The sequence below is a fragment of the Castor canadensis genome, chromosome 7 (genome assembly GCF_047511655.1).
Source record: "Castor canadensis chromosome 7, mCasCan1.hap1v2, whole genome shotgun sequence".
Taxonomy (NCBI): domain Eukaryota; kingdom Metazoa; phylum Chordata; class Mammalia; order Rodentia; family Castoridae; genus Castor; species Castor canadensis.
This window is the reverse complement of record NC_133392.1, coordinates 26,991,866-27,018,454: the sequence shown is the minus strand read 5'-3', so window position 1 is coordinate 27,018,454 and position 26,589 is coordinate 26,991,866. Positions and strand designations below refer to the sequence as shown.

The 26,589-nt window shown below is 41.0% G+C and overlaps 2 protein-coding genes across 9 annotated transcripts in view; one reads left to right on the top strand and one right to left on the bottom strand.

Moving 5' to 3' along the window:
- Arl3 (ARF like GTPase 3) overlaps window positions 1-26,003 on the bottom strand; it is a 37,108-nt gene extending 11,105 nt beyond the window's left edge. The window contains exons 1-4 of one of the 2 annotated variants that reach the window (XM_020171260.2): window positions 25,816-26,003; window positions 18,354-18,497; window positions 13,378-13,494; window positions 1,952-2,002 (exon numbers count right to left, since the gene is read on the bottom strand). In XM_020171260.2, coding sequence (XP_020026849.1) covers window positions 1,952-2,002; window positions 13,378-13,494; window positions 18,354-18,497; window positions 25,816-25,818 — 315 coding nt within the window. In that variant the 5' untranslated portion in view covers window positions 25,819-26,003. The other variant, XM_074078416.1, reaches the window with a different exon arrangement.
- A 121-nt stretch (window positions 26,004-26,124) lies between these two features.
- The window catches only part of Sfxn2 (sideroflexin 2), a 73,787-nt gene continuing 73,322 nt past the window's right edge, over window positions 26,125-26,589 (top strand). For 3 of the 7 annotated variants that reach the window (XR_012449635.1, XR_012449638.1, XM_020171259.2), the window contains exon 1: window positions 26,125-26,236. The gene's annotated coding sequence lies outside the window, so the exon portion shown is untranslated. The remainder of the gene's footprint in view (window positions 26,237-26,589) is intronic. The other 4 variants (XR_012449637.1, XR_012449639.1, XR_012449636.1 and 1 more) reach the window with 4 other exon arrangements.

The following is a 26,589-nucleotide window of genomic DNA, read 5'->3' as shown; positions in this document are numbered from 1 at the left end:
TCAGGGACTTGTGCTTGCTAGGCGGGCATTCTACACTTAAGCCACTCTGCCAGCCCTGTTTTTGAGACGGGTATTTTTGAGATAGGGTCTCTCAAACTATTTGCCCAGGCTGACTTTGAACCACGATCCTCTTCATCTCTTCATCTCTGCCTCCTAAGTACCTAGGATTACAGGTATGAGTCACTGGCACCCAGTAAGGTCCCTGATTTGTAGGTTATAGACTGAGCTCTAGCAAGTATAAAAGAAGGTGAATACTCACCTAAATGACAGGCCCCACCTCTTTCCCATTAAGCCCACATTTTAGCTACTTTAAGTACTTGGGCTTCTGAAGAGAACTGGTAGCTCAAGAGGCAGATGACTATCTAGGACCCCTACATCAGGGCATGAAGGGAAATGGGCTGTCTCTAACAGTCCATCTGGAGGGTTCTCAATCTACTTTCCAAGAAAAAGAAGCATAAATTTGAGGACTGCTGCCTTTGGAAGTCCACCAGTGGTAGTTTAGGACACAGGCCCAAAACTCTGCAATGAGATGTAAGCATGCTTCTCCAAAGAGCTCCGCTCTGCCCTTTGCTGCTCTGTCAGTGGACTTGCTCTGGGTACCATGGTCTATGCCTACTGCATCTCTATGCAAAATTGTGTACACACAACCACATCTTGTAATCATATTGACATGATCCCTGCATCAAAGCCTTATTCATGTATTTTTTGGCAGTACTGGGGTTTGAACTCAGGGCCTCATGCTTGCTAGGCAGGTGCTCTTACTGCTTGAGCCACTCCACCAGCCTTTAAAGCCTTATTTGAGTTCAAGGTTTATCTTATCTCCTGGCTTGAGAATAAGAGCAGTTTAGTTTTGACTTGTACATTCTTCCCATCCTTTAAAATCTGTCAAAGTTACTGTTGGATCAGTTAGTAAGTTGAAGAATGTAAATAGAAAGCTAGCTAGGTGCTGGTGGCTCATGCCTGTATTCCTACCTACTCAGGAGGATCACGGCTTGAACGAAGCCAGGCAGGGCAAATAGTTTGCGAGACCCTATCTTGAAAAAAATCCATCACAAAACAGGTCTGGTGGAGTGGCTCAAGGTGAAGGCCTTGAGTTCAAGTCCCAGTACCACAAAAAAAAAAAAAAAAAAAAAAAAAAAGAAAGAAGTGCTAAATACATGGTCTGGGAAGAAAGCAGGAGATTTTGGGGGCAGGCTTCTAAGTTCCATTTGCTTATATTTGTATATTCAATATGATAAAAGATAAAAGGGTTTTGTTTTGGTGGTATTGGGGCTTGAACTCAGGGCCTTTACCTTGAGCCACTCCACCAGACCTATTTTTGGGAAGGGTTTTTCGAGATAGGGTCTCGCAGAACTATTTGCCCAGGCTGGTTGAACCACAATCCTACTGATTTCTGCCTCCTGAGTAGCTAGGATTACAGACATGAGCCACTGGCACCCAGCTGATAAAAGGCTTTAACTAAAAATTATTTAAGGGCTGGAGGCATAGCTCAAGTGGTAGAGCGCCTGCCTAGCAAGTATAAGGCCCTGAGTTCAAACCTCAATACTGCCAAAAAAAAATTGTTTAAGCCAAACACAGTATTACACACATGCCTATAATTCTAGCACTTGGGAGGCTGAGGAAAAAGGATGACAAGTTTGAGGCCAGCCTAAACTACAAAGCATTTTCCAGGCTTGCCTGAGCTACATAGTGAGATTCTGTCTCAAACATCTAACCAGCAAACAACCCTACATTCCACCACCCAAAAAAAAGAAAAAAATTGTTTAAAGGACTTTCAACCAATTTCTTTTTAGACAGCTGATATATTTTTTTTTTCCGGGCTTGCCAGAAGGAGCACCTTGTTTGAACTGTAAAGGTTAAACAAAAAGTACCTCCCTCCCTCACACTTTTACCAGGTAGATTAATGAATACCCAGTGACTTGGGAAATATCTCAAAAGAAGAATTGTTTACCTGACCCGTCTCTTCGAACCTTTTTCTGTCCGCACTGTCAATTACATATATCTGTAACGCAAAGAGGAAAATTACTGCAATGAACAGAGCTGGGAAAGACAGGGCGACTTCAACAAAAGGAACAGGTGATCCCACTCAGCCGATTTCAGATTAGCACAACATATAGAAGTGGACTGGCAACTCTCACCTCATCTAGGGGAGCAAAATAAACAAACTAATAAATTAAATAACTGAGGAAGCCCAGAAAATACCTCCTGTAAAGCTTCAAAGCCTAGGGAGCAGGAAGGCCAAGGGGGGTTAAAAATAACTTCACTTAGTGGGCACTTGTGATTCTTCCTACAGCCACTCTTGGCCCTTCTTTCAGCCTATGAGACAGATTCATCGTTTTCCCACTTGATACATAGAGAAATGTAAGTCCAAATGAGTTAAGTCACTTGCCCAAGTCACATCTGGTACTTGACAAAGTTGGGATTCAAACTCAAGTACACTTGACAGTGGAGCCCACAGTTGCTCTTCTTCACGCAGCGCTGCATTCCTAATCACCAGACTGGGAGGGACTACCTGGGATGGTGACCTGAGGCATCGCAATCCTGTATTCCTCGAATATCAAGCCTCTGAAACACCACTGCAGCAGTAATTATAAGCTGACTTCAGAGGTTGAGACAGGAGACACGGTGGTCTCTCTCATCCCTACTTCCCAGGCTGCTGGAGGTCAAGATCAAATACTGGAAATAGTGAGGGTACAGGCCTTGCCAGAAGGAGGGGAAATCTTGAGATTCACTGTAAATTATAAATTTCAAGCTTTCTCCCCCATCCCTGAATTTTAGTTATTGCATAAATAACATCCAAGGGTAAGACAAGCATATTAACTTTTAATTTTTTATAGAAGTTTCCTTCTAATCATCCTTCATATGAAAATTAAAAGAAAATTAGAGACACAGTTTTTTGTAATTTTTTTTTTTTTGAGACAAGGTCTTGCTCTGTAGCCTAGGCTACCCTCAAAATCACTGTCCTCGTGCCTCAGCCTCCCTGTCGCTGAGATTTTAGTCATCTTCTACCACACCTTACTTAACATTGTCATTAAACTAAGGGTGTAGTGAAAACATTCTCTTTTAAAAGAGAATGAAAATAAGGGCCAAGAGTGGTGAGCCACACCTGTAATATACCATGCTCTGAGGAGGTGGTGAGAGAGGCGCATGGTTCAAGGCCAGCCCAGGCAAAAAGTTAGCAAGACTCTATCTCAAAAATAAGTTCAATATGTGGAGAACACCTGTAATCCCAGCTACTTGGGAGGTGGAGGTAAGAGAGTCTTGGTTCAAGACTGGCCCAGGCAAAAGCTCAAGACCCTATCTGAAAAACAAATGAAAAACTAAAGGACTGGGAACTAGTGGAGTGGCTCAGGAGACTAATGTAGCACTTTCCTAGCAAGGATGAGGCCCTGAGTTCAAACCCCAGTACCGCCAAAAAAAAAAAACAAACAACCCAAACAAACAAACAAACAAAACACTAAAGGACTGGGATCATGGCTCAAGTGGCAGAGCGCAAGGGTCTGAATTTAATCCCCAGTACCACCAAAACAAATAGACAAACAAAAACTTCAACCCTCACTATTATATGCCTTAAATACCAAAACTGATACACTGCAATGCACAAAGGTATTTCTATATACAAGGCAAATTCTGTGCTACCTTGAAAACTCAGTCTCTGTGGGAAAAGAAAAAGCTAAAAATGTCTTTGCTTAATGCTCTCTCATTTAGTCACTGCTGCTAAATATTATACCAGGAGCCAAGGTCACCCTTTCCTCTCAAGAATGGCCTATGCTTCTATCTGGAGAATCACGGGAGGAGGAAAGACAGTGCTATCTTAGGATTCTTTGGATGGCTCATTACAGTACTGCTGTTGTTAACATCACTGACTCAACTGTCAGTAAGTGCACTGATGGACCATGCACACCACAGATAATCAGGACTTGAGGTCTCCTAAGTGACAGCTTGCTTTACATGACTGGGACTCACATTTTGTTTGTTTGTTTCGGGTACTGGGAATCAAAACCAGGGCCTGGTGTGTGCTGGGGGCTTACATTTTAAAAGCATAAACATATGTCATAAGAAGGAATGCTCAGCATAGAAGACATAATTAGATATGGGAATCTGCAGTAGAGTTGAATGACTGTCACTGAAACAATAGCCCAGGGAATGAGGGAGGGCAGGAAGGTCAGGTGATGCTGGGAGAAGTGTTTTGGGCTCCAAGGTCCCTGGGCAAGACAGGAATTACAAAGTTGGGAGTCAAGAGTCTGAATATAAATAGGGAAGAAAAAGGAGGTCATTTGGTACGACGAAAAAGCATAGTTGGGAGAAGAAATGAAGAATGGAAAGATGGTTTTACCAGTAGAAAAGAAGAGGCTGAGCATAGTAGCTCACATCTGTAATTCCTGCTACTCAGAAAACATAGATGGGAGGATTGCAGTTCAAGGTCTATCTGAAAACCAAACTAAAAAGAGAGCTGGAGGTGTGGGCCCAGAGTTCAAATCCCAGTCCTGCCACTCCCTAAATACATATAAAATAGTGGAGAAGAAAAATAAACCAGTAAAATACCAGTGCATCTAGAGGCTGAGGCCAGTGAGAAGAAAGCATTCCCTTTCACTCATAGCTCTTTGCTATTCATTGCTTTGGCATGAAGTTTCATAGAAACATTAGTGATACCAGATTCAAAAAATGGATTTTCCTAAACTACACACAACTTCGTCCTCTTTTTTAGCATTCTTCTCAAGTAACTTTTATAATACTTGAATACCACTATACAAAAATTCTAGGATTAAATGCATAAAGCAACTGCTCCATTGATTTCTTAAGAAAAAGGGCCAAGGTGGGTGCCAGCGGCTCACGCCTGTAATCCTAGCATAGTATAGGAGGCAGAGATCAGGATTGCAGGTTGAAGCCAGCACAGGCAAATAGTTCATGAAACCCTATCTTGAAAATACCCAGCACACACACACACAAAAAGGGACCAAGTGGAAAAGTCCCAGGCACAAACTGGTCTCTGGAGATCCCACAAATGTGCTCAGAGGCACAGTGGTGCACTCTCCCCAGCCCTCCTCACTTCTCCATGCAGGTGGGTGTGTGTCCTTCTAGATAGCAACTAAAGATAGGGAAAAATTTTAAAACAAAACAAAACAAACAAACAAAAACATACCAATTGGTTAATGTAGTCATGGAAAAACATTTTTTAAAAGTTTTTTTGGTCTTTAGCCAGAAAGTATCAGAGAAAGTTAAGCACTCACGTGTTACTGATTTTAAAACTCAACTCATAAAACCCATTCTAATGTAAGGTTATAATCACTGTACTTAAAATGATGCTTCAGGCAAAGCCAAGTCACATCTTTTTTGGCAGCTGCTTTGAAATTCTTATTTGTGGGAGGAAAGCCCAGGGAGAAAGGTTTCTCTTGTTGGAAGTTCAGGCAACTCTGACTCAGGAAGAGGGAATCGAGGGCCCTTTGTTTCTCCTTCTGCTCCTCCTCCCTCCTGCTGCCACCTTTTGGCCACTTTCTTGTTCCTCAGTATTTCCTATCAGAGGGTAGGCATCAAGAAGTGTGACTCTCCTTTGAAAGCTTCTGTTGGAATCCAAGACGGAGATGAAACTGATGAATGCAGTGTCCGATGACTTGAGCCTTTCAATTATTGGGACACCTCTATTCTCCAGCACGACCAATGCGTATAAGCAATATTATGGAAATAATAAAATTATAGAAATACTTAGTGCCTCGGTGTTTGAGAGCAATCTCACTTAATGTGCTCTTCTTCATATATGGAAATGATAACAAAGTTACTTTACTTAAATTTTTTTCTTCTTTTTCTTTGTAGCATTGGGGTTTGAACTCAGGGCCTCACGCTTGCTAGGCAGGCGCTCTTACCTTGAGCCACTCTGCCAACCCTTTCTTGTGATGGATTTTTTTCCAGATAGGGTCTCACAAACTATTCGCCCAGAGCTGGCTTCAAAACCACGATCCTCCTGAGCTCTGCTTCCTGAGTAGCTAGGATTACGGGCATAAGCCACCAGTGCCAAACTTAAATTATCTTAAGTTTAAAATACAAAACTGATAATATTGTAAATGGAGTTTAGTAGTGGTATGAATATACCTTCAAAAAAAACCTTACTATGTTTTTAGGTTTTGATTGTTTTTTATTTGTGATCCTGGGTATGGAACCCAGACTCCTGCTCAAGCTAGGCAAGTGCTCTACCTCTTGAGCCATGCCCTAGCCCTACTTGTATTTATCTCTCTGCTATCATTTCCTAGCCTGAAGAGAACTGGAAGACACCCTGCCCACTTCTTTTTGTCATAAGTCAAGTTCCCCTACGTTAATACAGCTGGAGTCAGATATTCCCAGCATCACCTCCCTGAGAATAACACTGGCACTTTTGGACTTGCCCCGACTCTTTCAAACCATTAGAGAACCACTGAATGCTCTAAACAAAGGGGAGGCCAACTTTTTCTGGAAGGAGTCAGTAGTCCATGCTTCCCGCTTTGTGACACCTACACTCTTGCTTGCAGGTACTGAGCCCTGCAGTTGTAGCAAGACAGCAACCAAAAGAAATCAGTAAACAAATGCATGTGATTGTGTTCCAACAGAACCTTATTTATGGACATTGAAATTGGAATTTCATATAATTCTCATGTATCATAAGACATTATTCTTTTGATTCTTTTCAGCCACTTGAAAATATAAAAACCATTCTGGCTTGTAGGCTATACAAAAACAGGAAGCAGGCTGGATCAATCTGTCAACCTCTGCTCTGAAGCAAGCTTTTACCATGGCACTCCAGAGAGAACTGAAAAGACTTAACTAGGCAACAAAATGTGTCAAGCCTCAATCCTGCTCCTCTAGCAGCATGGAGTCTGGTGTAATAGGCCTTTTTTTCAAACAACAATGGAAGACTATCACACACACACACACACACACACACACACACACACACACACACACACACACAAATGGAACCAGGAATCTGCTCCAGGCACTACAAAACCTGGGGACCCAGCTGCTTCCCAAAACTTGTTTAATCTCAAATGGTGCTGGAAAATAACGAGAGGCTCACTTTCAATCTGAAATATTAGGTAATGTAACTGAAGAAAGCTTCTCCAGCGTTGCTCAGAACTGGTTTTTGTGGGGTGGCACATTAATTCCTGGGCACTTGTAGCTAATGAGAATGTGGGAGCCAGGGTCAATCACACCCACTTCACAAGACAACTGTCAAGATGGCAGAGCTTATGATTTAAAATCACTCTGACCTGTGGACCAGAAAGTGGCTGAGACCTCCTTGTGGAGTTGCACAGTCATCAATGTCCTTCCATGCTGTTCTTTTCTGCTATTTCTTTCAAAGTACCTTAATCCAGCAGAAGAACAGATAGGAATTGTTTCTCTCAGACACCTGTTTTTTTCCCAACTTTTTTTTTTTTTTAGTGAAAGTGACAGTAAAGTTTATTAGGAGAGGAACACATTTTCTAGAGAGAGAGAACAAGAATTTTTCCCAATTCTTGATTCAAAAATGGAAAGGAGTCTACACCTTTAAAAATTAGCATGCTTTATTTTTTACTATAGTTTTAGATTTACAGAATAATTAGATAGCACAGGGAGTTCTATCTACCTACCCCACCTCTATCCCACCCCAGTTTCTCCTAGCAACATCATCTCTTAAAGTGGCACATATGCTACAATATTGATACACTAGGCTCCTTCTTGATGTTTTACAGTTGTATAGGTTTTGGCCTGGAGATACAGCTCAGTAGTAGGGTGTCTGCCTTGCATGCATGAGGCTCTGGGTTTGATCCCAACACTGTAATAGCATATATCCACCATTACAGTTTCATACAAAACAGCCTCCTCACCCTGAAAACCCCTCCCTCTTCCTGGACCTCTAGCAACCACACACAAGAGACAGGAATTAATTTTATTAATTTTTTTTTGTGGTACTGGAGATCAAACCCAGGACAACATGCATGTTAGGCAAACAGTAAACCTCTGAGCTACATCCCCAGATCAGTTTTATTTAGTTTTACTTTTGTTTTTTGGTGGTACTGGGGTTTGAAATCACTGCTAGGGAGGCACTCTATCACTTGAGCCATTATGCCAGCCATTCTGCCAGTACTGTTTTTGTGTTAGTTACTTTTGAGATAGGGTCTCACAAACTATTCGCCCAGGCTGGCTTCGAATCTCAATCCTCCTGATCTCAGCCTCCTGAGTAGCTAGGATTTTTGAGTCACTGGTGCCCTGCTACTTTTTTTTTTTTTTTCTCAGTACTGGAGTTAGAACTCAGGGCCTACACCTTGAGTCACTCCACTAGCCCTATTTGTGATAGCTTTTTTTGAGATAGGGTGTCAAGAGCTGTTTGCCTGGGCTGGCCTCGAAGTCTCCATCTTCCTGCTTCAGCCTTTTGGGTGCTGGGATTGCAGGTGTGCACAACCACCCCAGGCCTCAGATTGACTTTTTTTTTTTTTTTTTTTGTGGCACTGGGGTTTGAACTCAGGGCTTCACTCTTGCTAGACAGATGCTCTACCACTTAAGTCACCCTACCTGCCCTTTTTTGTGATTTTTTTTTTTTTTTTTGAGATAGGGCCTTGAACTATTTGCCCAGGCTGGCTTTGAACCTAGATGGACCTGGTCTCTGTCTCCTGAGTAGATAGGATTACAGTCATGAGTCAATGGCACCAGGCCAGACTGACATATTTAACTTAGCAATGTAAGTTTCCTCTATGTGGCCTGAGAATGCGTTTTTTAAAATTCATTTATGCATTTCTTTTTATCACTGAACAATGTTCCATTAAACGGGTGAATCACAGTTTGCTTATCCATTTCCCTGTTGAAGGACATCTTGGTTACTACTGATTTCTGGAAATTAGGAATAGTGCTGCCACAAACATTTATATGTCAGTTTCTGCGTGGAGTGAAAGTTTTCAACTAACTGGGTAGATGCTTCATACATAAAGATAGCATAATGATCCACTGGGCACTGACTGAAAAGGGGAGTTACACCAGTCTCGCACGCCTGTAATCCTAGCTACTCAAGAGGCAGAGATCAGGAGGATCTGGGTTCAAAGGCAGCCTGAGCAAATAGTTCTCAAGATCCTATCTTGAAAAAACTCATCACAAAAAAGGGCTGATGCTCATATGTGGACATTAGATCAAGGGTAAACACAACAAGGGGATTGGACTATGAGCACATGATAAAAGCGAGAGCACACAAGGGAGGGGTGAGGATAGGTAAGACACCTAAAAAATTAGCTAGCATTTGTTGCCCTCAACGCAGAGAAACTAAAGCAGATACCTTAAAAGCAACTGAGGCCAATAGGAAAAGGGGAACAGGTACTAGAGAAAAGGTTAGTTCAAGAAGAATTAACCTAGAAGGTAACACCCACGCACAGGAAATCAATGTGAGTCAATGCCCTGTATAGCTATCCTTATCTCAACCAGCAAAAACCCTTGTTCCTTCCTATTATTGCTTATATACTCTTTCTACAACAAAATTAGAAATAAGGGCAAAATAGTTTCTGCTGGGTATTGGGGGGGGGGAGCAAGAGGGGGTGGAGTGGGTGGTAAGGGAGGGGGTGGGGGCAGGGGGGAGAAATGACCCAAGCCTTGTATGCACATATGAATAATAAAAGAAAAAGGAAAAAAAAAAAAAAAAAAAAAAGGGCTGATGGAGTGGCTCAAGGCGTAGGCCCTGAGTTCAAATCCCAGTACTGGAAAAAGAAAAGGGGGAGTTAAGGTAATATAATAGAGGGGGTAAAACTTGTTCAAATTACACTGTACACATTTATGGAATTATCACAACAAACCCCCCTCTTACTATGCATGTATGCTAATATGAAAAACCCAGATTGTTCATTTTCTTATTGTTGTGCTTTGAGTTCTTTATATATTTTGGATATAAGTCCTTTATCAGATATGTTTTTACAAATATTTTCTCCCAATCTGTCGCTTATCTCTTCATTCTCTTAATAGTGCCTTTCACAGAGCAGACGCTTTAAATTCTAAGTCTAACTTATTTTTTTTCTGTCATGGTTGTGCTTTTGGTGATCTAAAGCCTTACCACTGAAACCCAAGGTCACTTAAATGTTCTCCTATGGTATTCTGTAAAGTTTTATAGTTTGGGGTTTTACATTTATGTCTAAAATTCATTTTTTTTGTGGGGGGGGCTTGTTTCTATCGTCAAAGGAAAATGGATGGAAGCATGTTTTTTCATCTTTGTCTTCTCATCCACCCATTTAAACCTTTAACTTGGCATCAGGAATAGATTGGAACTTACCTTCACAGAGGGCAAGAAATAAAATGAACTTGTGATGCTCATCTCAGTACCTCAAATATGCTTGTTGGTAATTTTATATTTTGGTATTCTCCATTAAATAATTATAGTGAGCTGGGTGCTTGTAGCTTATAATCTAGCTAGTTGGGAGGCTAAAATCTGGAGGATTGTGGTTCAAGGCCAGCCAGGGCAAATAGTTCTTGAGACCCAATCTGCAAAATAATCAGAGCAAAAGGGACTGAAAGTGTGGCTTAAGCAGTAGAGCACATGCTTTGCAAGTGTGAAGCTCTGAGTTCAAACCCCAGGCCCACCAAAAAAAAAAAAAAAGAATTATAATGAATAAATGAATTTACTTTTTTTCGACCTCCCTCTCCTTGAAGTAGCTGATTTTCATTTTATAGAAGGAATCAGCAAGCCCAAACTTTACCATGATAATATAGGACAGGACCCTAGAGCTGGAAGGTAATTTCGATGTTATACAACTCTTTATGTTACCTGATGTCAGAAACCATAACGATGATTCGTTTAATTCAGTCAGGGACTTTTCCAGGCACTGGGCATACAATGGTTTTTAAAAATGCAAAAGTTCTTGTCCTCATGGAGCTTATATGCTAGTGGGAGAGATGAGTAAGAAACAAAACTTTGTCTGCTTGGGAAAAAAATAGTCTTGAGGGTACTAGGTACTGGTAGGTCTGATAGAGGAAAAAAAGAAGAAAAGCAAAGAAAAATAATAGTGCCAAAAAGGATAGTGCTGTAAGAGCTACTTCAGGGGAAGAGTTCCAGGCTGGAGATAACTATTTGGGATTCACTAGTATGTAGATGGTAATTAAAACCTTGAAATTGAATAAGGTTACCTAAGCTGTGACAAGGAATTGAAAAACACAAGGACTGAACTCTGGGGCATCCCAACATTTGGAGGTTAGGAGATGTGCTAGCCAGCTTTTAATTATTGTAACAAATTACCAAGATAATCAACTTATAAAGAAAAAAGAATCTGGTTCACAGTTTCTTTTTAAGCTCTGGAGTTTGCTCTCAGAGCCTTGCACTTGCTAGGGAGATGCTCTACCACGAGGCAAACCCCAGTCCCTGGCTCACAGCTTTGACGGCTCAGTCCAGGGTCTGCTGGCCTTGTTGCTGTTGGGCCTGTTGCAAGGCAGCACACCATGGCAGGTAGCATCATGATGGAGCAAAGCTGTTCACCCATGGCTGACACACACACACACACACACACACACACACACACACACACAGAGAAAGAGAGAGAGAGAGAGAGAGAGAGCGCGCGGAAGGGGCCAGGATCTGACAATGCCCTCTGAGGGCATGTTCTTGATGACCTAAAACTTCCCTCTAGGCCCAGCTTCTTAAAGGTTCCACCTCCTCCAATAGCACTAGCACTAAGGTAGGGACAAAGCTGTCAACACATGGGCCTTTGGGGGACACTCTAGACCCAAACTATAGCAGGAGAGATGAAAAAAGGTAGCAATTGAAGAGGAGCAACCAGTGCACAGTAAGAAAATGAAAATAGAATGGTATCCTGGAGTTAAGAAAATGTTGGGTGGGATAAGGTGGCACAAACAATGTATACACATGAAGTAAATGTAAAAATGACAAAATGAGAAAGAAAAAAAAACAAAAAGAAAATGTCCCAAGGACAGCATGACCAGCTATGTTAATATGGCGGGAGGTCAAGGAAGACAAGTACTTAAAGCCAAACCCTGGACTCAGCAATGGGAATACTGGTGAACCTGAAAGGAAGGTTTAAGAATGATTGTCAAGCCAGATGCTGGTGGCTCACACCTATAATCCTAGCTAGTCAGGAAGCAGAGATCAAGAGGATCGTGGTTCAAAGTCAGCCCAGGCAAATGGTTCTCAAGACCCCATCTTGAAAAACCCATCACAAAAAAGGGCTAGTGGAGTGGCTCAAGTTATAGGCCCTGAGTTCAAACCCCAGCACTGAAAAAAAAAAACAAAACTGTCAGGAGAGGAGGTGGTAACAGAATAGAGAAAACTCCTTCAAGGAGTTTTGCTGTAAAGGGAAGCTGAGAAATAGGACAGTATCTAGAGGACGAATGTATGGTCAAGAGAAGTTTGTTTTTGTTTTTCTTTTTGAAATGAACCTACAAGATATATGCATGTGGAAAGGAATGATCCAAAAGAGAGAGATACAAGAGAGTGAAGCTATTTGGATACAAGATGATTTCTACTGGTAATAAGAACATAGATAAGGCTGACAGTATTGCAATTTATTGCCCATGGTCATAATTAAAGTAAACCCAAACTTTTAGTTAGAGGTTGGTAAACATGATATGAATTGTTTTTACTATTCAAGTTCATGAGACCCCCTAGTTTTAGAGTATAATCACGAGAGTGGATGATGCAAGGTCACTGGAGGAGGGGAAGTGAAGAAACTGAGAGGCTGGGGGTACCGAAGAAATCCTGTATGTGGATAGTGAGCTCTCCAAGGACCCTGGAACAGTAGTCCTAGAGAAAGTAACAAAGAGCCGGAAGCTAGTCTCAGCCCCAGCCTGACCCAGAGAATCCTCAACACATGAGGCAGTGTCTTCTATTTCTGGACAGTTATAGGAAACTTCCTCCTAATTCTGATTTAAATTCCATCACTCTAATAATATACTTTCCGTATTGTTTCTAGCTCAGTTGTCTAGAACTACTCATGATGAGACTGATCCCTTAGACTTAAGGCAGTTCTGGAAGCAACTAGACAGTGCCAAGCACTCTCTTTTCTAGGGAGAACACTTCAGGCCTTTCAAGCATTCCTTATTATTATTATCACGGTTTTCAGGGCTTTCACTCTCTTGGTTGTTCTCTTCAGGATGCACTTGATTTGTTGACTCGCTTAGGGTGAGAGAGTCAGGGCATGATTTTCTAACTTCCTTTCTGCTATTCAGATCACTATAGCAATTAATAAACACTTTGTTTTTCCAAGGTGGTATGGGCACAATGCTGTTACTGAGCGACAGCAAAACAACTTATACAGAAATGTTTCTCCTCCACAATCTGCATCCTTCTGCTAGCCCTGCTGAGTCTGACTCTTGTTAAGGCAATGGCATTACTGACAAGAAAGAGTATTACACTGGACTATGAAGTAGCATGTCAGAAGGAGTACTTACAAGAATATCGGTATTTTCAAAATAATTCCTCCAGTATGGTCTGATTTTCCTCTGCCCACCAATGTCCCATACATTCAGTTTAAAACCCTGTGATTGTACACTTTTGATGTTAAAACCCTGAAACAGAGGAAACAGAAAAAAAGAAAAGTAAATACCAAGTTTTATTAATTCTGCCAAAGTCATATTTAATTGTGTGTGTACTGGGGATTGAACCCAGGGCCTGTAATGCATGCTAAGTACACACTCTACCACTGAGCTATACCAGGTTCTGATAGTATTTTTAAAATTAATTCTAAAGTACTCTGCTAGATAAGGTACTTTTTTTTCCAGATGTGCTACTGTTTTATTTTTTAAAATGTTTATTATTATTCATATGTGCATACCATGTTTGGGTCATTTCTTCCCCCTTCCCCCACCCCCTGGTGTGCTACTGTTAACACTGAAAATGGTTCACTGTGTTAGGGAAGAGGATGTTTTTATACATGCTTATTTTATTCAGGTTGCACCGTCAGTGTTGACAATGTCAGGGCTAAGATGACGTTTTCTAAAATGAAAAAATACACTAAGGCTCAGTAGTAGAGTGATTGCCTAGCATGAAACAGTCCCTGGGTTCAATTCTCCAGCATGGCAAAAACAAAACAAAACAAAACCAAACCTTATAATCAAAACAGACCACACATGCCCTGATGAGTCCTCAGGATGTAAATCTGTAACAAGAGTCCTCAGAATGGTGAATTGAACATGACATTATAGGTAATTAATAAAATCAGAAGCTGAACTTGAAAAAAAGAACAAATGCTAAGTTTAAAAAGAAGCAAGAGGGCTGGTAGGGTAGCTCAAGTGGTAGAGCACCTACCTAGCAAGCATGAGGACCTGAGTTCAAACCCCAGTGTTGCCCCCCGCCCCAAAAAAAAAAGAAGCAAGAGTTACAAGTCTGGAGGATTAGACTCTCCATGTGTGGCTCAAAATAAATGTCGGCATATGGATTCATGGGGAAAAAGAGGGAAATAAACGAGGACATTTGGGGAGGATGGGCATGTGGCTGGAGTGTCAGGTTGGTGAGAGGGCAGGTGAGGCCTTCTTGGAATAGCATGCTCAAGCTTAAAAGTGAAGCCATCATTACACACAGTGATGTACACAGACAAGAAACCAGCAGCATTTAAAACTGCTTTAATAGGGACCGCTGATGAACTTGGAAGGAAAAGTCTCATTTTTAGGAAAGTTACTCAAGGTAGGACTTTGAGGAAGGTGAGTAAGCCAGGGATGGGCAGAATGGCGAGCTGGGAGTTTGTGTGTGTCTCGGAGAGAAACAAATTAACAAGACCTTTGGGGTTCAGAGAGAAAGCACTTCATGAGCAAGAATTAAAAAAAAAATCTTGTAAGAATGATAAAATGAACCACAACTTGAAAAATACAAAGCACTGTTTGTGACATAAAAGAGACACTTCATCCAGGAAAACTGGAGCTCAGTGGGTCTGGGGATGCCTCAGTAAACACCCGCCTCCTCCAGCAGCCTGCCAACACTACTGCCTAGTCTTGTGCACAAGACCAAGGCTCAGCACAGTGGTACAGGAACACTGTCACCTGAATTCCACTGAGGAATAGTCACCAGAGAACAATTAGGGGCGGCGCTGGCTCTCCTGAAACACCAATGACTGAATAAATTAAAAGCTTCGGAACTCTACAGAGAAATTGACGAAGCTTACTGTAAAAGGCAGCTTCATTTTGACTCACTCACAATATGACTTTTGTGAATTTAAAACTCTATACTCATGATGATCTTAAATATCAAACCTAGTAATAATAAATCCTTTCTCGAATGAAGTGGGGAAAATAACACTAAATTTTGGAATTTGACCATATGTATCAACTCTTTTAAACTTCTTTTTCTTTTTGCAGTGCCAAGGATCAGAAGTACACATGCTAGTCAATACCTTAAACTTGTGTATTCATCAAATCTAGCAAATCTACTAGGAAATCATTCTAAAAAAAAATAATAAATGTGTACAAACATTTAGAGATGTGTATTAAAGATAAAACAACACAGGTGTTCGTGATTTATTAAGTGAAAAAGATAGTATAAAACACTATTCTCTATGGGCCATTTTTATTTTTTATTTAAATATACCTTTCATATATGTGTGTATATGTGTGTGTGTGTATGTGTGTGTATATATATATATATATATATATATATATATATATATATATAATATGTATATGAAAAAATAAAACTGAGTGGATACATTCCTGAATGTTACCAGCAGTTATGTCTGGGCATTATAAGTGATTTATAGTTTCACAACTTTATTTATTTATACTTTCTAAATTTACTACAATAAGCATTTTATGTTTTCTTCTTTTTTCTTTTTTGGCAACACTGGAGTTTGAACTCAAGGCCTCACATTTGAGCCACTCCATCAGTCTATGTTTTCTAATACTAAATAAAAATACCATAAAGTTTCTTTTTAAAGAATACAAAACCTTTACACAATGTAATAATAGTCATCTATAACACATAAAAGCAAGCCTGGAGGCTAGTATTAGAACTTTGGATTCATAACTTTGAGTTAATTTCTGTTTGCAGTGTGGAAGCCTTCATTTTAGTGCTCTTGAGAAATACAGTCTATTGCTAATACTTTAAAAAAAAAAAAAAAAAAAGGCTAGCCCTTCTTTTTCTGGCAGAAATCCTGACATACTAATATGTGTTTTCAGCCCTTCTAGCCTAGACTGCTGTAATTTGTTCCTCCTTGGGCTATACATTAAATTTGTTCAGAAGCTGTAAAATTACTCATTTGAAATGACTTTTCTGCAAGGAGTTGTGAATCACTAAGACTTATAGGCCGTGAAGAACACACACCAGCACAGCCATTCAAACCTCACAGTTCAATGACAGAAAATGCTAAATAACTCAGGTTTTGCTAAAGCATCTAATGCTCAAACATTTTAAAGTGACTAAGACCAACAAGCTGTCTCTGTTGGCTTGGTCCAAAGTCAAGTTTTCTCAGCATTTCCTACAGGTACCTAAAGAAGTCTGTTAGAGTTCTCCAACCAGGATGTCTTTACACCTCCATGACCAGCACCACTGCCTTGTCTTTTGCATTTTGCTCCCTTGGCCTGAGGAAAGCAGGAGGTAATTGTTATGTATATATTTATTTATGGCAGTACTGGAAGGTGAATTCAGGGCCATATATCTGAGCCATGATCCAGCCCTTTTTTGTTGTTGTTGTTTGTTTTGAGATAGGGTTTCATTTTATGCCCAGGCCAGCCTGGACTACAATTCTTCTATTTAAGTTTCCCTAGTAGCTGGGATGAAAGGCACATCACTACACCCAGCTTTTATTGTTGAGCTGGGGGTCATGTGGACTGTTACCCAGGGCTGGGCTGCCCTCAAACCAATATCATCCTGATCTCTGCCTCCCCAGTACCTAGGATTACAGTTGCAAGCTACCATGCCTTGCTAATTGTTTTTCTGTTTGTTTGTTTGTTTTTTGGTAGCACTGGGGTTTAAACTCAGGGCCTCATGCTTCTACCACTTGAGTCACCCCACCAGCCCTTTTTTTGTGTGCCTGTTGGGTATTTTTGAGATGGGGTCTCATGAACTATTTGCCGCAAACTGATCCTCTGGATCTCTGCCACTTGAGTATCTAGGATTACAAGTGCAAGCCACAAGCACCCGGCTCTATTGTTTATTTAAAAATGAACTGGCTCAAGGGCAGACTGCCTGCCTAACAAGCACAAGGTCTTGAGTTCAAACTTCGGTACCATAAAAACAAAACAAAACAAAAAAAACCCCTATAATAAATATTTGTATTTATTGCCTGAAAAATATACACTAAAATATAAACAGTGGTTTTACTAGCGTGTTCTTTAGTTTTTTTAAAAAAAATTTTATACTTTCTTTGTATTTTCTACAAGTATTAATTTCTTTTTTCTTTTTTTTGGTGGTACTGGGGTTTGAACTCAGGGCTTTGTACTTACTAAGTAGGTGGTCTACCACTTGAGCCATGCCTCCAGCACTAATTTCATAATCAGAGAAGATAAAGTTTTTTTGTTTTGTGGTGCTAGGGATGGAATCCAGGGCCTTGTACAGGCTGGGCAAGTGCTTGCTATCTGTGAGTTACACCCCTGACCCTGATAAAGCTTCTTTCTTTTTTTCCCTTCCTTCCTTGCTTCCTTTCCTTTTTTCCTCCTTTCTTCCTTTCCTTTTTCCTTCCTTCCCTCCTTTTCCTTCCTTTTCTTTTCCTTTTTCCTTCCTTCTTTCTTTCCTTTCTTTCATTTTTCCTTCTTTCTTTCCCTTCCCTTTCCTTTTTCCTTCCTTCCTCTCTCTCTCTCTCTCTCTCTCTCTCTCTTTCTCTTTCTTTTTTTTTAAAGAATATGTAGGGCTTGGGATATAGTGCAGTGGTAGAGTGCTCACCTAGCATGAATGAGGCGAGGCTCTGGGTTCAATCCCAGCTTCGCAATAAAAAAAAGAAAGAAAGAAAGAAAGAGCTATATAATCACTTAGATCCGAGGGACGTGGCTGTCTTGATACACACATGTACATATGTATACATATGTATATGAGTATCTGTGTGTGTATATATATTTTAAATTGTGATGGAACATATATGACATAAAATGTACCATGTTAGCCATTTTAAGGTCCAAAGTTGAGTAGTATTAAGTACATTTACAGTGTGTGTGAACTGTTTTCATCTTACAAAACCGACTATACCCATTAAACAAAGCTCCTTACTCCCCACTTCCAAGCTCCAGTAACGACCATTCTACTCTCTGTGAATTTGAATACTCTAAATACTTTATGTGCATCAAATCTCTTGCTATAGATACATACATATTTGAAATCTTTAGACCATATACTTTTCTCAGAAACAAAACTTGGACATGGACAAAACCATGTCCATCTTATCTTCCCCATTGCTGTCACCGTCCTCCATGTGTGACACAGCAGCTGGGGCCAAGGGAGTGCTCACCTGTGTGGGTGTGATGTGGCTGACGTCTTCAGATGCAAGCTGCTTCAGCAGGGTCGTCTTGCCAGCATTATCCAAGCCCAGGAGAAGGAGCCGCACCTCCTGGTCCGGTGCACTTTTCAACTTGCGCAAAATGGAGAGTAAGCCCTTCAACAACCATGAGGGAGACAGATTACTTGGGGGCACTGACTTTGACATTACTGGACATCAGAGTGACTTCTCCTCCTAGAAAAAAGTCCCTGGTTAAGGAAAGCTTATTCCTTTCCACTCTAGGGCTATTTGTTCCACTTGCTTCCTACTTCTGAGTTTGATAAGTACTATAGTAAATTCAGCAACTTAATAAATAGCATAGCTTATTCTTGTTCCTTCTGTTAATTCAGCTTAGCAGTCCTCCCAAATCTTCTGGAAGTGTAAAACTACTGTCCCACCTGGGCTCCTAAAGCTCTTCACATGCGCACAGATTAGAACACTCATCACGTAAGGCTAGGTAACTACTTTTCTCCTTTACTGGAGTGAAGTTTCTTATGGGGAAGGATGTTAGATAGACACTAGACAACAGCTGTCAAATTATATACAATTATTCATCCAGGTTAATGCAAAATTTAAGGTGCTATACAAAAAGGAAGTATAAAATGGTAGCCATGCTCTCTGTTTAAAACTTTATTTCAGTTCACATTTAAGACTTTACCATCCTCCAATTTTCATAATATCTTCATAGAATAGGTGCATAATACAGATGTGTTTTTTGGATGAAAAATTTGATAGAACAGAAAAGATAGGGAATTATAAAAGGCATCATGATCAAAATTTAATCAAGGTTCCTTTTTTATTTATGTATTTATTTATTTATTGTAGTGCTGGAGGATCGAACCCAGGGCTTCAAACACGTGAGGCAAATGCTCTACCACTTAGCTATACCTCTAGTCCTAAGCCATGTTGCTCTTTACTTAAGAACATAAGGAAAATTTAATATGATCAATATTTGTTGTCTTATAGCTGACAATCTTGGTCTAATGAGGCATGACTACAAGAATCGAAGGACTCCAGAGTTTAAAGGGCACCTAACTTAATCTCCCAGGCAGACTAGAAATTCCTTCTAGCTGAGCTTGAGACTCACATAAAATGCTTGTTTTTGTTCCAAGCAATAATTCAAACCAGTTTGCTCACTAAGATCAAATGATGCTTCTGTGAAATAATTCTCAACAATTAGGTCTTTGGACAATGATACACAAACATGTATAATTACTAAAAACTTCTTTCTGCCTTAGAGACTGTTTACCATTCTAGTACCGTATTCGAACTCACTTGCTAAGGACCATATACACCTCTTTATATGCCTCAATCTTTTTCCAGCAATAAATAGAAGATTTAGCCAAAGACAGAAAGAAATTTTATGCCAAGAGACTTAGGAGAGAGAGACTAAATCGATTTAAAACAAACAAACACAAAATTTAAAAAGCACAAAGTTTGTTTTGTTTTGTTTTTGGGCAGCATGGGGTTTGAACTAAGGGCCTCATGCTTGGCAGGCAGGCACTCTACCACTTGAGCCACTCCACTAGCCCAAGATTTTTTTTTAAAGGCAGAACTTTTTTTTGCTTTTGTTTTTTTCCTTGTCTGGTCTTGAATCCTTTGACAGCATTCCCTCTTTAAACTATATTTATAAGAAGTCTCCTGGGTTACTATTAGCTATATTGCAATCACTCATTTAGAATACCGCCTTTTCGAACAGTTAAAATCACGATTTGGAGATCCTTAGGGAATTGGTGATACAAAAGGCTAAAGAACAGGGAAAACACATTGTACTAGTTATCCTTAGTTCCTGATTGGATGGGGAAAGGTCTCATTATCTCTTATAATAAATTCTAAAACAAGTGGAATTTATCAAATAAGTACATTAAATGACAGACGTGAAATTCTTGGGCATTATTTACTACTGTAGAAATTCTGATGGAAGATGCTGTTGCCTATAAAATATTTTCAAAGTTTAAAATGAATGGTTTGGATTTTCCAGCATGTGTTTCTTCTTTGTTTTTTGGGGAGAGCTGGGGTTTGAGCTCAGGGCCTATGTTGCTATGTTTGCACTGCAGCACTTGAGCCAAGCTCTCAGCCCTTTTTTGTGTTAGTTATTTTTAGGTAGGGTCTTTGCCTGGGCCATTCTAGACCTTAATCTTCCTATCTATGTCCCCCAGCTTATTGATTGAGACGGGGTCTTGCTAACTTTTTGCTTAGCTGGTATAGAACGATGACCCTCTCAATCTCCACCTCCCGAGTAGCTAGATTTACAGGTATGAACCACCATGCTCAGCATGTGTTTCTTCTCTTAAAAAAAAAAAAAATTGTTGTCTGGGACAGGCATCGGTGGCTTATGTCTATAATCCTAGCTACTTGGGAGGCAGAGATCAGGAGGCTTGAGGTTAGAGGCCAGCCTGGACAAATAGTTTGAGAGACCCTATCTTGAAAATACCCAACACAAAAGAGGGCTGGAAGGTGGATCAAGTGGTAGAGTGCCTGCCTAGCAAATGTGAGGCCCTGAGTTCAAACCCCAGTACTGTCAAAAAACAAACTGACAAACTCAAAAGCTGTTGTCTGCAGGCTGAGACTTTTTACTCATTCATAATATCTGAAGTTGAATAGTCAAGGGCAAACCATAATTTCTATTTTTTTTTCTTGCAGTACTGGGGCTTGAACTCAGGGCCTTCACCTTGAACTCAAAGCCACTCCACCAGCCCTATTTTTGTGAAGGGTTTTTGAGATAGGGTTTCGCGAACTACTTCCCTGGGCTGGCTTCGAACTGTGATCCTCCTGATCTCTGCCTCCTGAGTAGCTAGGATTACAGACATGAGCCACCGGTGCCCGGCATAATTTCTATTCATCTTAAAAGAAAAGGAGTGAAGCAAAGCACAGATCAGAAAGAAATCATTCTAAGTAAAGATACATTTTATGACTCCAATAGCATAAAATACAGTATTTCTACACTTCTCATGAGTAATCTGCCTTATTAGGCAACAGTAACATCAAATGTATCACCTTTACATGAAATTACACAGAAATGGGAAGCTAATTTTTTCCAGTAAAATAATAAATGACATCTAAAACATGACCTCAGGAAGAAAAGTGCAAAGGCAATACAGCATCACATTAACCCAGCCTCTGAGGACAGAGGATCACAGGATTATCCTGGTTTTCTAAACAGGGAAGAGGATATTTATAGGTATCAGGGTTCTGCCCAAAAGATACAAAGTAAGCTGATTTAAGAGGCTAGATGAAAGAGCAGAATGAGTCTATTCTATACTTCTATCTGTATGTGCCACACTTTATTTTAAATGTCATAGGAAAGGAGACAGCCATTAGAAATTAAATTTGTGATTGCACTGAGTTTTACAGCATAAATACAATGAAATTAATTTTTAAAGTGTCTTTTTGACCCGAATACCCATTCATTCCATTATTATAAACACCTATAATGTGCCTTGAGCACAATAGACGTGATCTCAATGCAGGATTTATACTCCTATGACATTAAAGAATTATCTGAAGCTCTTGTATTAAGAAACAAGAGTTTCAGATAGATAATTGTATGTATGTATTCTCAACCTGTGTGTGTGCAAGCTATTTGCACCCTGGTGGACACAAGTGCTCTGACTCAGTCATAAAGCATTTAAACAAACTTTTCTATAAGCAAATCATGAATAGACGTACTACTATTCATAGAACTTTCAGACATTTTATCTGCCTCAAAATCAAGTTTAAACTTCATGGCTGGCAGAGGCATGACACGCTGACCTAGTACTAGGTCATTCAAAGAACCAGAATGGTAGAGGGCCAGAGGAAAGGGTTGGAATATGAAAAATATTTATGGCCATGAGGAGTTGCTAAATTTAAGTGTTAAAACTACTAAGCCAAAGCCAGATGCTGGTGGCTCATGCCTGTAACCCTAGCTACTTAGGAGGCAGAGATCAGGAAGATCTCAGTTCGAAGCCAGGATGGGCAAATAGTTAGTGAGATCCTATCTCAAAAATACCCAACACAAAAGAGGGCTGGTTCAAGTGGTAGAATGCCTGCCTAGTAAGCGTAAGGCTCTGAGTTTAAACCCCAGTACCTGAAAACAACACTACTAAGCCAAAACAGTTTCAATGGAACTGACTTTTAATTCTTTTTCCTCTTAAAACCGAACTATAGCTTTGTCTGTCTCATTACTTTCTACAACATAAATACGAATGTTTCCTAAGGAACAAAATGTAGCATCTCTGCAGAAGAGTGGCTTTCCACTTGAGGAGAGGTCTGATGAACATTGCCTATAGAGTTCAGACTGTATTCAGCTTCCCTGTCTGAGAAACCCTGGGAACTTTCAGGCAGAAAATGAAAAAGTACAAAACCACTATGAGGGTTAAATGATATATAGTAGCTACTCAAAACTAGTTGTGTGGTTTTTTTCTTTCTTTCTTTTTGAACTCAGGGCCTGGTGCTTGCTAGACAGGTAGCTACCACTTGAGACATACCTCTAGCCCTCTTTTTGCTTTAGTTATTTTTCAGCTAGGGTTTCTCATTTTTGTCCAGGTCAACATTACCATGATCCTCCTGTCTGCATGGCTTGTAGCTGGCATCCCTGGTAACAGCCACCACACTCGGCTTATTTGTTGATAAGGTCTCCCTAACATTTTCCCTGAATGATCTTGAACCTCCATCTTCCTGTCCACCTCCTGAGTAGCTGGGATTACAGATGTGAGCTACCACACTCTTTTTTTTTTTAACTCAAAAATTTTTTTTGGAGGGGAGGAGAGGGAGAGGGAAGGTGGCATAAACAATATATACACATGTAAGTAAATGTAAAAATGATAAAAGGAGAAAAGAAAAAAACTGTGTGGTGCTGGAGAGTAAACCCAGCTGAGTACACCCTCAACCACTGAGCTATCCTTCCAGTCCCATGTTTCTTCCTTCAAAAAAAAAAAGTAGTTTTGTTTTGTTTTTTTGAGAGAGGATCTCATTACGTAGCCCAGGGTGGCCTGGAACTTGCCTCTGCCTCCTGAGTCCTGGTAATATAGGTATGTGCCACAAGTCCTGGCTGTGTTTTCTTTCTTCTTTTTTTTTTTTCATTTTTCTTTTATTATTCATATGTGCATACAAGTTCTTTCTTCTTAATTGAATTTTTCACAGACTATTTTCTGAACAAAAACCATATACACTTTTGGGAACAATTCTCAAATGTTAAACATGCTTAATAATTACTATAAACTCTCTATGTAGCAAGTACTCCATAAATTATTACCAAATTGAATTATATATTACAGTGATTAGTTATGTGCCAAAATTACTGCCATCTTTGTATTTCATCAGGGACTTGGTGTCCTAAGGTAGGAGTCAAATAGCTGATCCTAAATGTTCAGGGAAACACATAGATTTTTGTTGTTTTTGTTGCAGTAACTCAAATTTTGGGGGAAAAAAAGTATCAGTCTTAGCTATAGTTTAAAATACACACACACACACACACACACACACACACACAAACCTGGAGCTCACTTTTCAGTTGTACAGCTAACCATGGGGGCTGATGGGGTATCAGATGTGACACAATCACTTCACTGACTGTTTAAATTCAGTGTTCCACTTCCAGTTCTAAGAATAGTACATACTTTTGGAGATAGAAAAAAAAATGTATGTGGGAAATCAGATAAAGAATCTGGAATAATTTGTCCTAATTTCTTATTGTTCATTTTAAGAAAAACAAAATCTGTTTTGATCATCAAATAATAGTCATATATAACAGTATTGTACATAGTGTCAATTTATTCTATACAGTGCCAATTTGCACCTAGAAACATGAGCAGTGGTTAATTTACTGTGGCCTATAATTATAAGTTAAACAATCGTAAAATTACACAGTCCACTTAATTGATCAACAAACTGAGAAAAGTTAGCCAACTCTGGTATTTCTCATCTATGATGGCAAATCTCATTCTCTGTTAATTTGACATGTCTTTTTCATTTCAATTCTAGTTATTTTCTGAGTAAATACTTACATTTGTACTCATTTGCTGAGATAAACTTAGCCTTTACATGGACAGTTAATGTATAAATGATTAATAAAAAAGAAAACACTTGTAAAAATCTGTATAGCCTGAGGTTAAAAAACTGCACATGTAGCAAATGTGAAATGTGATTGCCAACCTCAGAGCAAATAATTCTACTTTAACAATATGGCAGTGTATAACCAATTGAAATTTTTTAGTTAAAATTTACTCACTGGATAATCTGACCAAAGGCATATTATGTATTTTTTCCTCTTAGACATCTAGCTTTTTCTTACAAGTCACAAGAAATGATTCGACATTTTTAAACGTCAAAAAGAGACTAGGTGGTAAGTTGGAGAAGTAACTGTAACTGTTTGCAGACAGCCAACCAAACTGCTCTAAATACTTTAAAATCAATATTTCTTTGGCTATCTCGATTTCCCTCAATTTAATTTTTGCTTCCTCCATCTACCACACAAAAATCAACAAGAAACTAAGTGTCTATGGTCAAATCTGTCACACATTGTCACTATTAACTGGGAAAGCTTAAATTAACGGCTGACAGAGAAACGGACTTTCCCAAATTGATGCTCACTCTCTTAAGTTTTAGGTTCCATTCTTTTTAATATGGGTACCCTACCTGGGATTAAGACCTTTGGTCCTATTGTGACCACATGAAAAAGGGGTTTGCAACAGGTTTCGATGGAAATGCTAGGGGCAAATACCAGGCGGTTAATTTGCACCTATTGACATGCATTAAGTAGGGAATAAAAACTGGTCATCAACAACAACCAGACCTTGCAGAACTCTTAGCAAATAAGTAACTGCGGGCTGAGGAAGTGCAGCCACCACGCAGACACTGAGAGGGGGTAAAATCCACCAGGCATCCTTTCCAAGCAGCACCTTTTTGTGTCCTGGGACTTATTCCCTACCCACCTCACCTAGGCACCCGCACTTTGCGAGGAAGAGGAGAGCGAGGTTACCATCTCCCCTGGTACCGCCAGGGTGATCTCCAAGGCCACAGTGCCGGCCCATCTCCCCACTTCTGCCTGGCCTCAGGCAGACCCCCCTCCCCTGTCCTGGGGAGCAGGGAGGTCGATTTCCCCATGAAAACCTGCCTGCGTGCTGAGACTGCTCCCCGTAGCTCCTCGAATCCAAGCTCATCCCTGCACCCAGAGTAATGACGGAGCCCAAACTCCGTACCCGGTCACCAAGCATCTGCTGGTCCCTTCCGGAGCCTCGGATCCATCGCAAGCCCCGCCTTCCTCGCCAGGCCCAGGCCTCCCACCAGGGCCCACCTTCGGGGCTCCCTGCGGACCCCAAAGCCAATCTGAACCAAGCTGAACGCCATCCCATTCCCTCCTCGGCTTTAAGCGCAGTGCCCCGCCCTGGGCCTGGGGACAGGATGGGGGGGGTGACTGGCCGACTCCAGAGGGGCCGGGGCCCCCCACACTCACCATCCTCCCGCCGAGTCCCTCCTCCTCCTCCTCCGCCTCCTCCGCCTCCTCCTCCTGACTCCCCGTTACCAGGGGCAACTGCTCCGGCGCCGCCCCCGACGTCCCTCGCACGCACAGCAGAGGAGCAAAGCAGCGGTATGGGGCGGGGTCCAGCGCCGCTTTCGCTAAAGTGCGCAAGCGCGCCAAGGTGTCCTCCTACTGCGCAGGCGGGCTCCTGGAGCGGCGGGAGGCGGGGCTCGCTTGCAAGAGACCCAGGGAATGCTGAAAACTCGCCCACGTGGCTGGCGGGAGCCTCCCTGCCTGTGATTGGTCAGGAAAGAGAGTCGTGGGGGCGGGCAAGGGGGCGTTCCCATCTAGTCCAGGTTTCCAAGGCGGACTGCATTTGGTGGGAGTTGTCTCTGTGCATGCCTCCTGGGACCAGGTAAGGGACCTCGAGAGGTGGTCAATTGGCACATCTACCTCCAATCTCCATATCCCCGGAGGGAGCTTGAATCTGTCCTGACTCTGTCCAGGCGGGGTTGCAGCGCAGCGCAGCCTGGACTGCCCTGCCACTTGCAAAAAGCCACGTGGACTAGAGCTGCCCAGGGATCCGTCCCCACAGATCCCTGTTCCCTTTTAGTGCCAGGTTTTGGGGCGGGGGTATTATGGTCTACGCACCCATCTCTACAGCCCTAATTGAATCCTGGATGGTGGGGGCGAGGTCCTGTTTGTGGGGAGGTTGTAGGAGTGGGCTAAGCCCTGAGCCCTGAGGTAAGATGACAGCAAGAGTGAAAG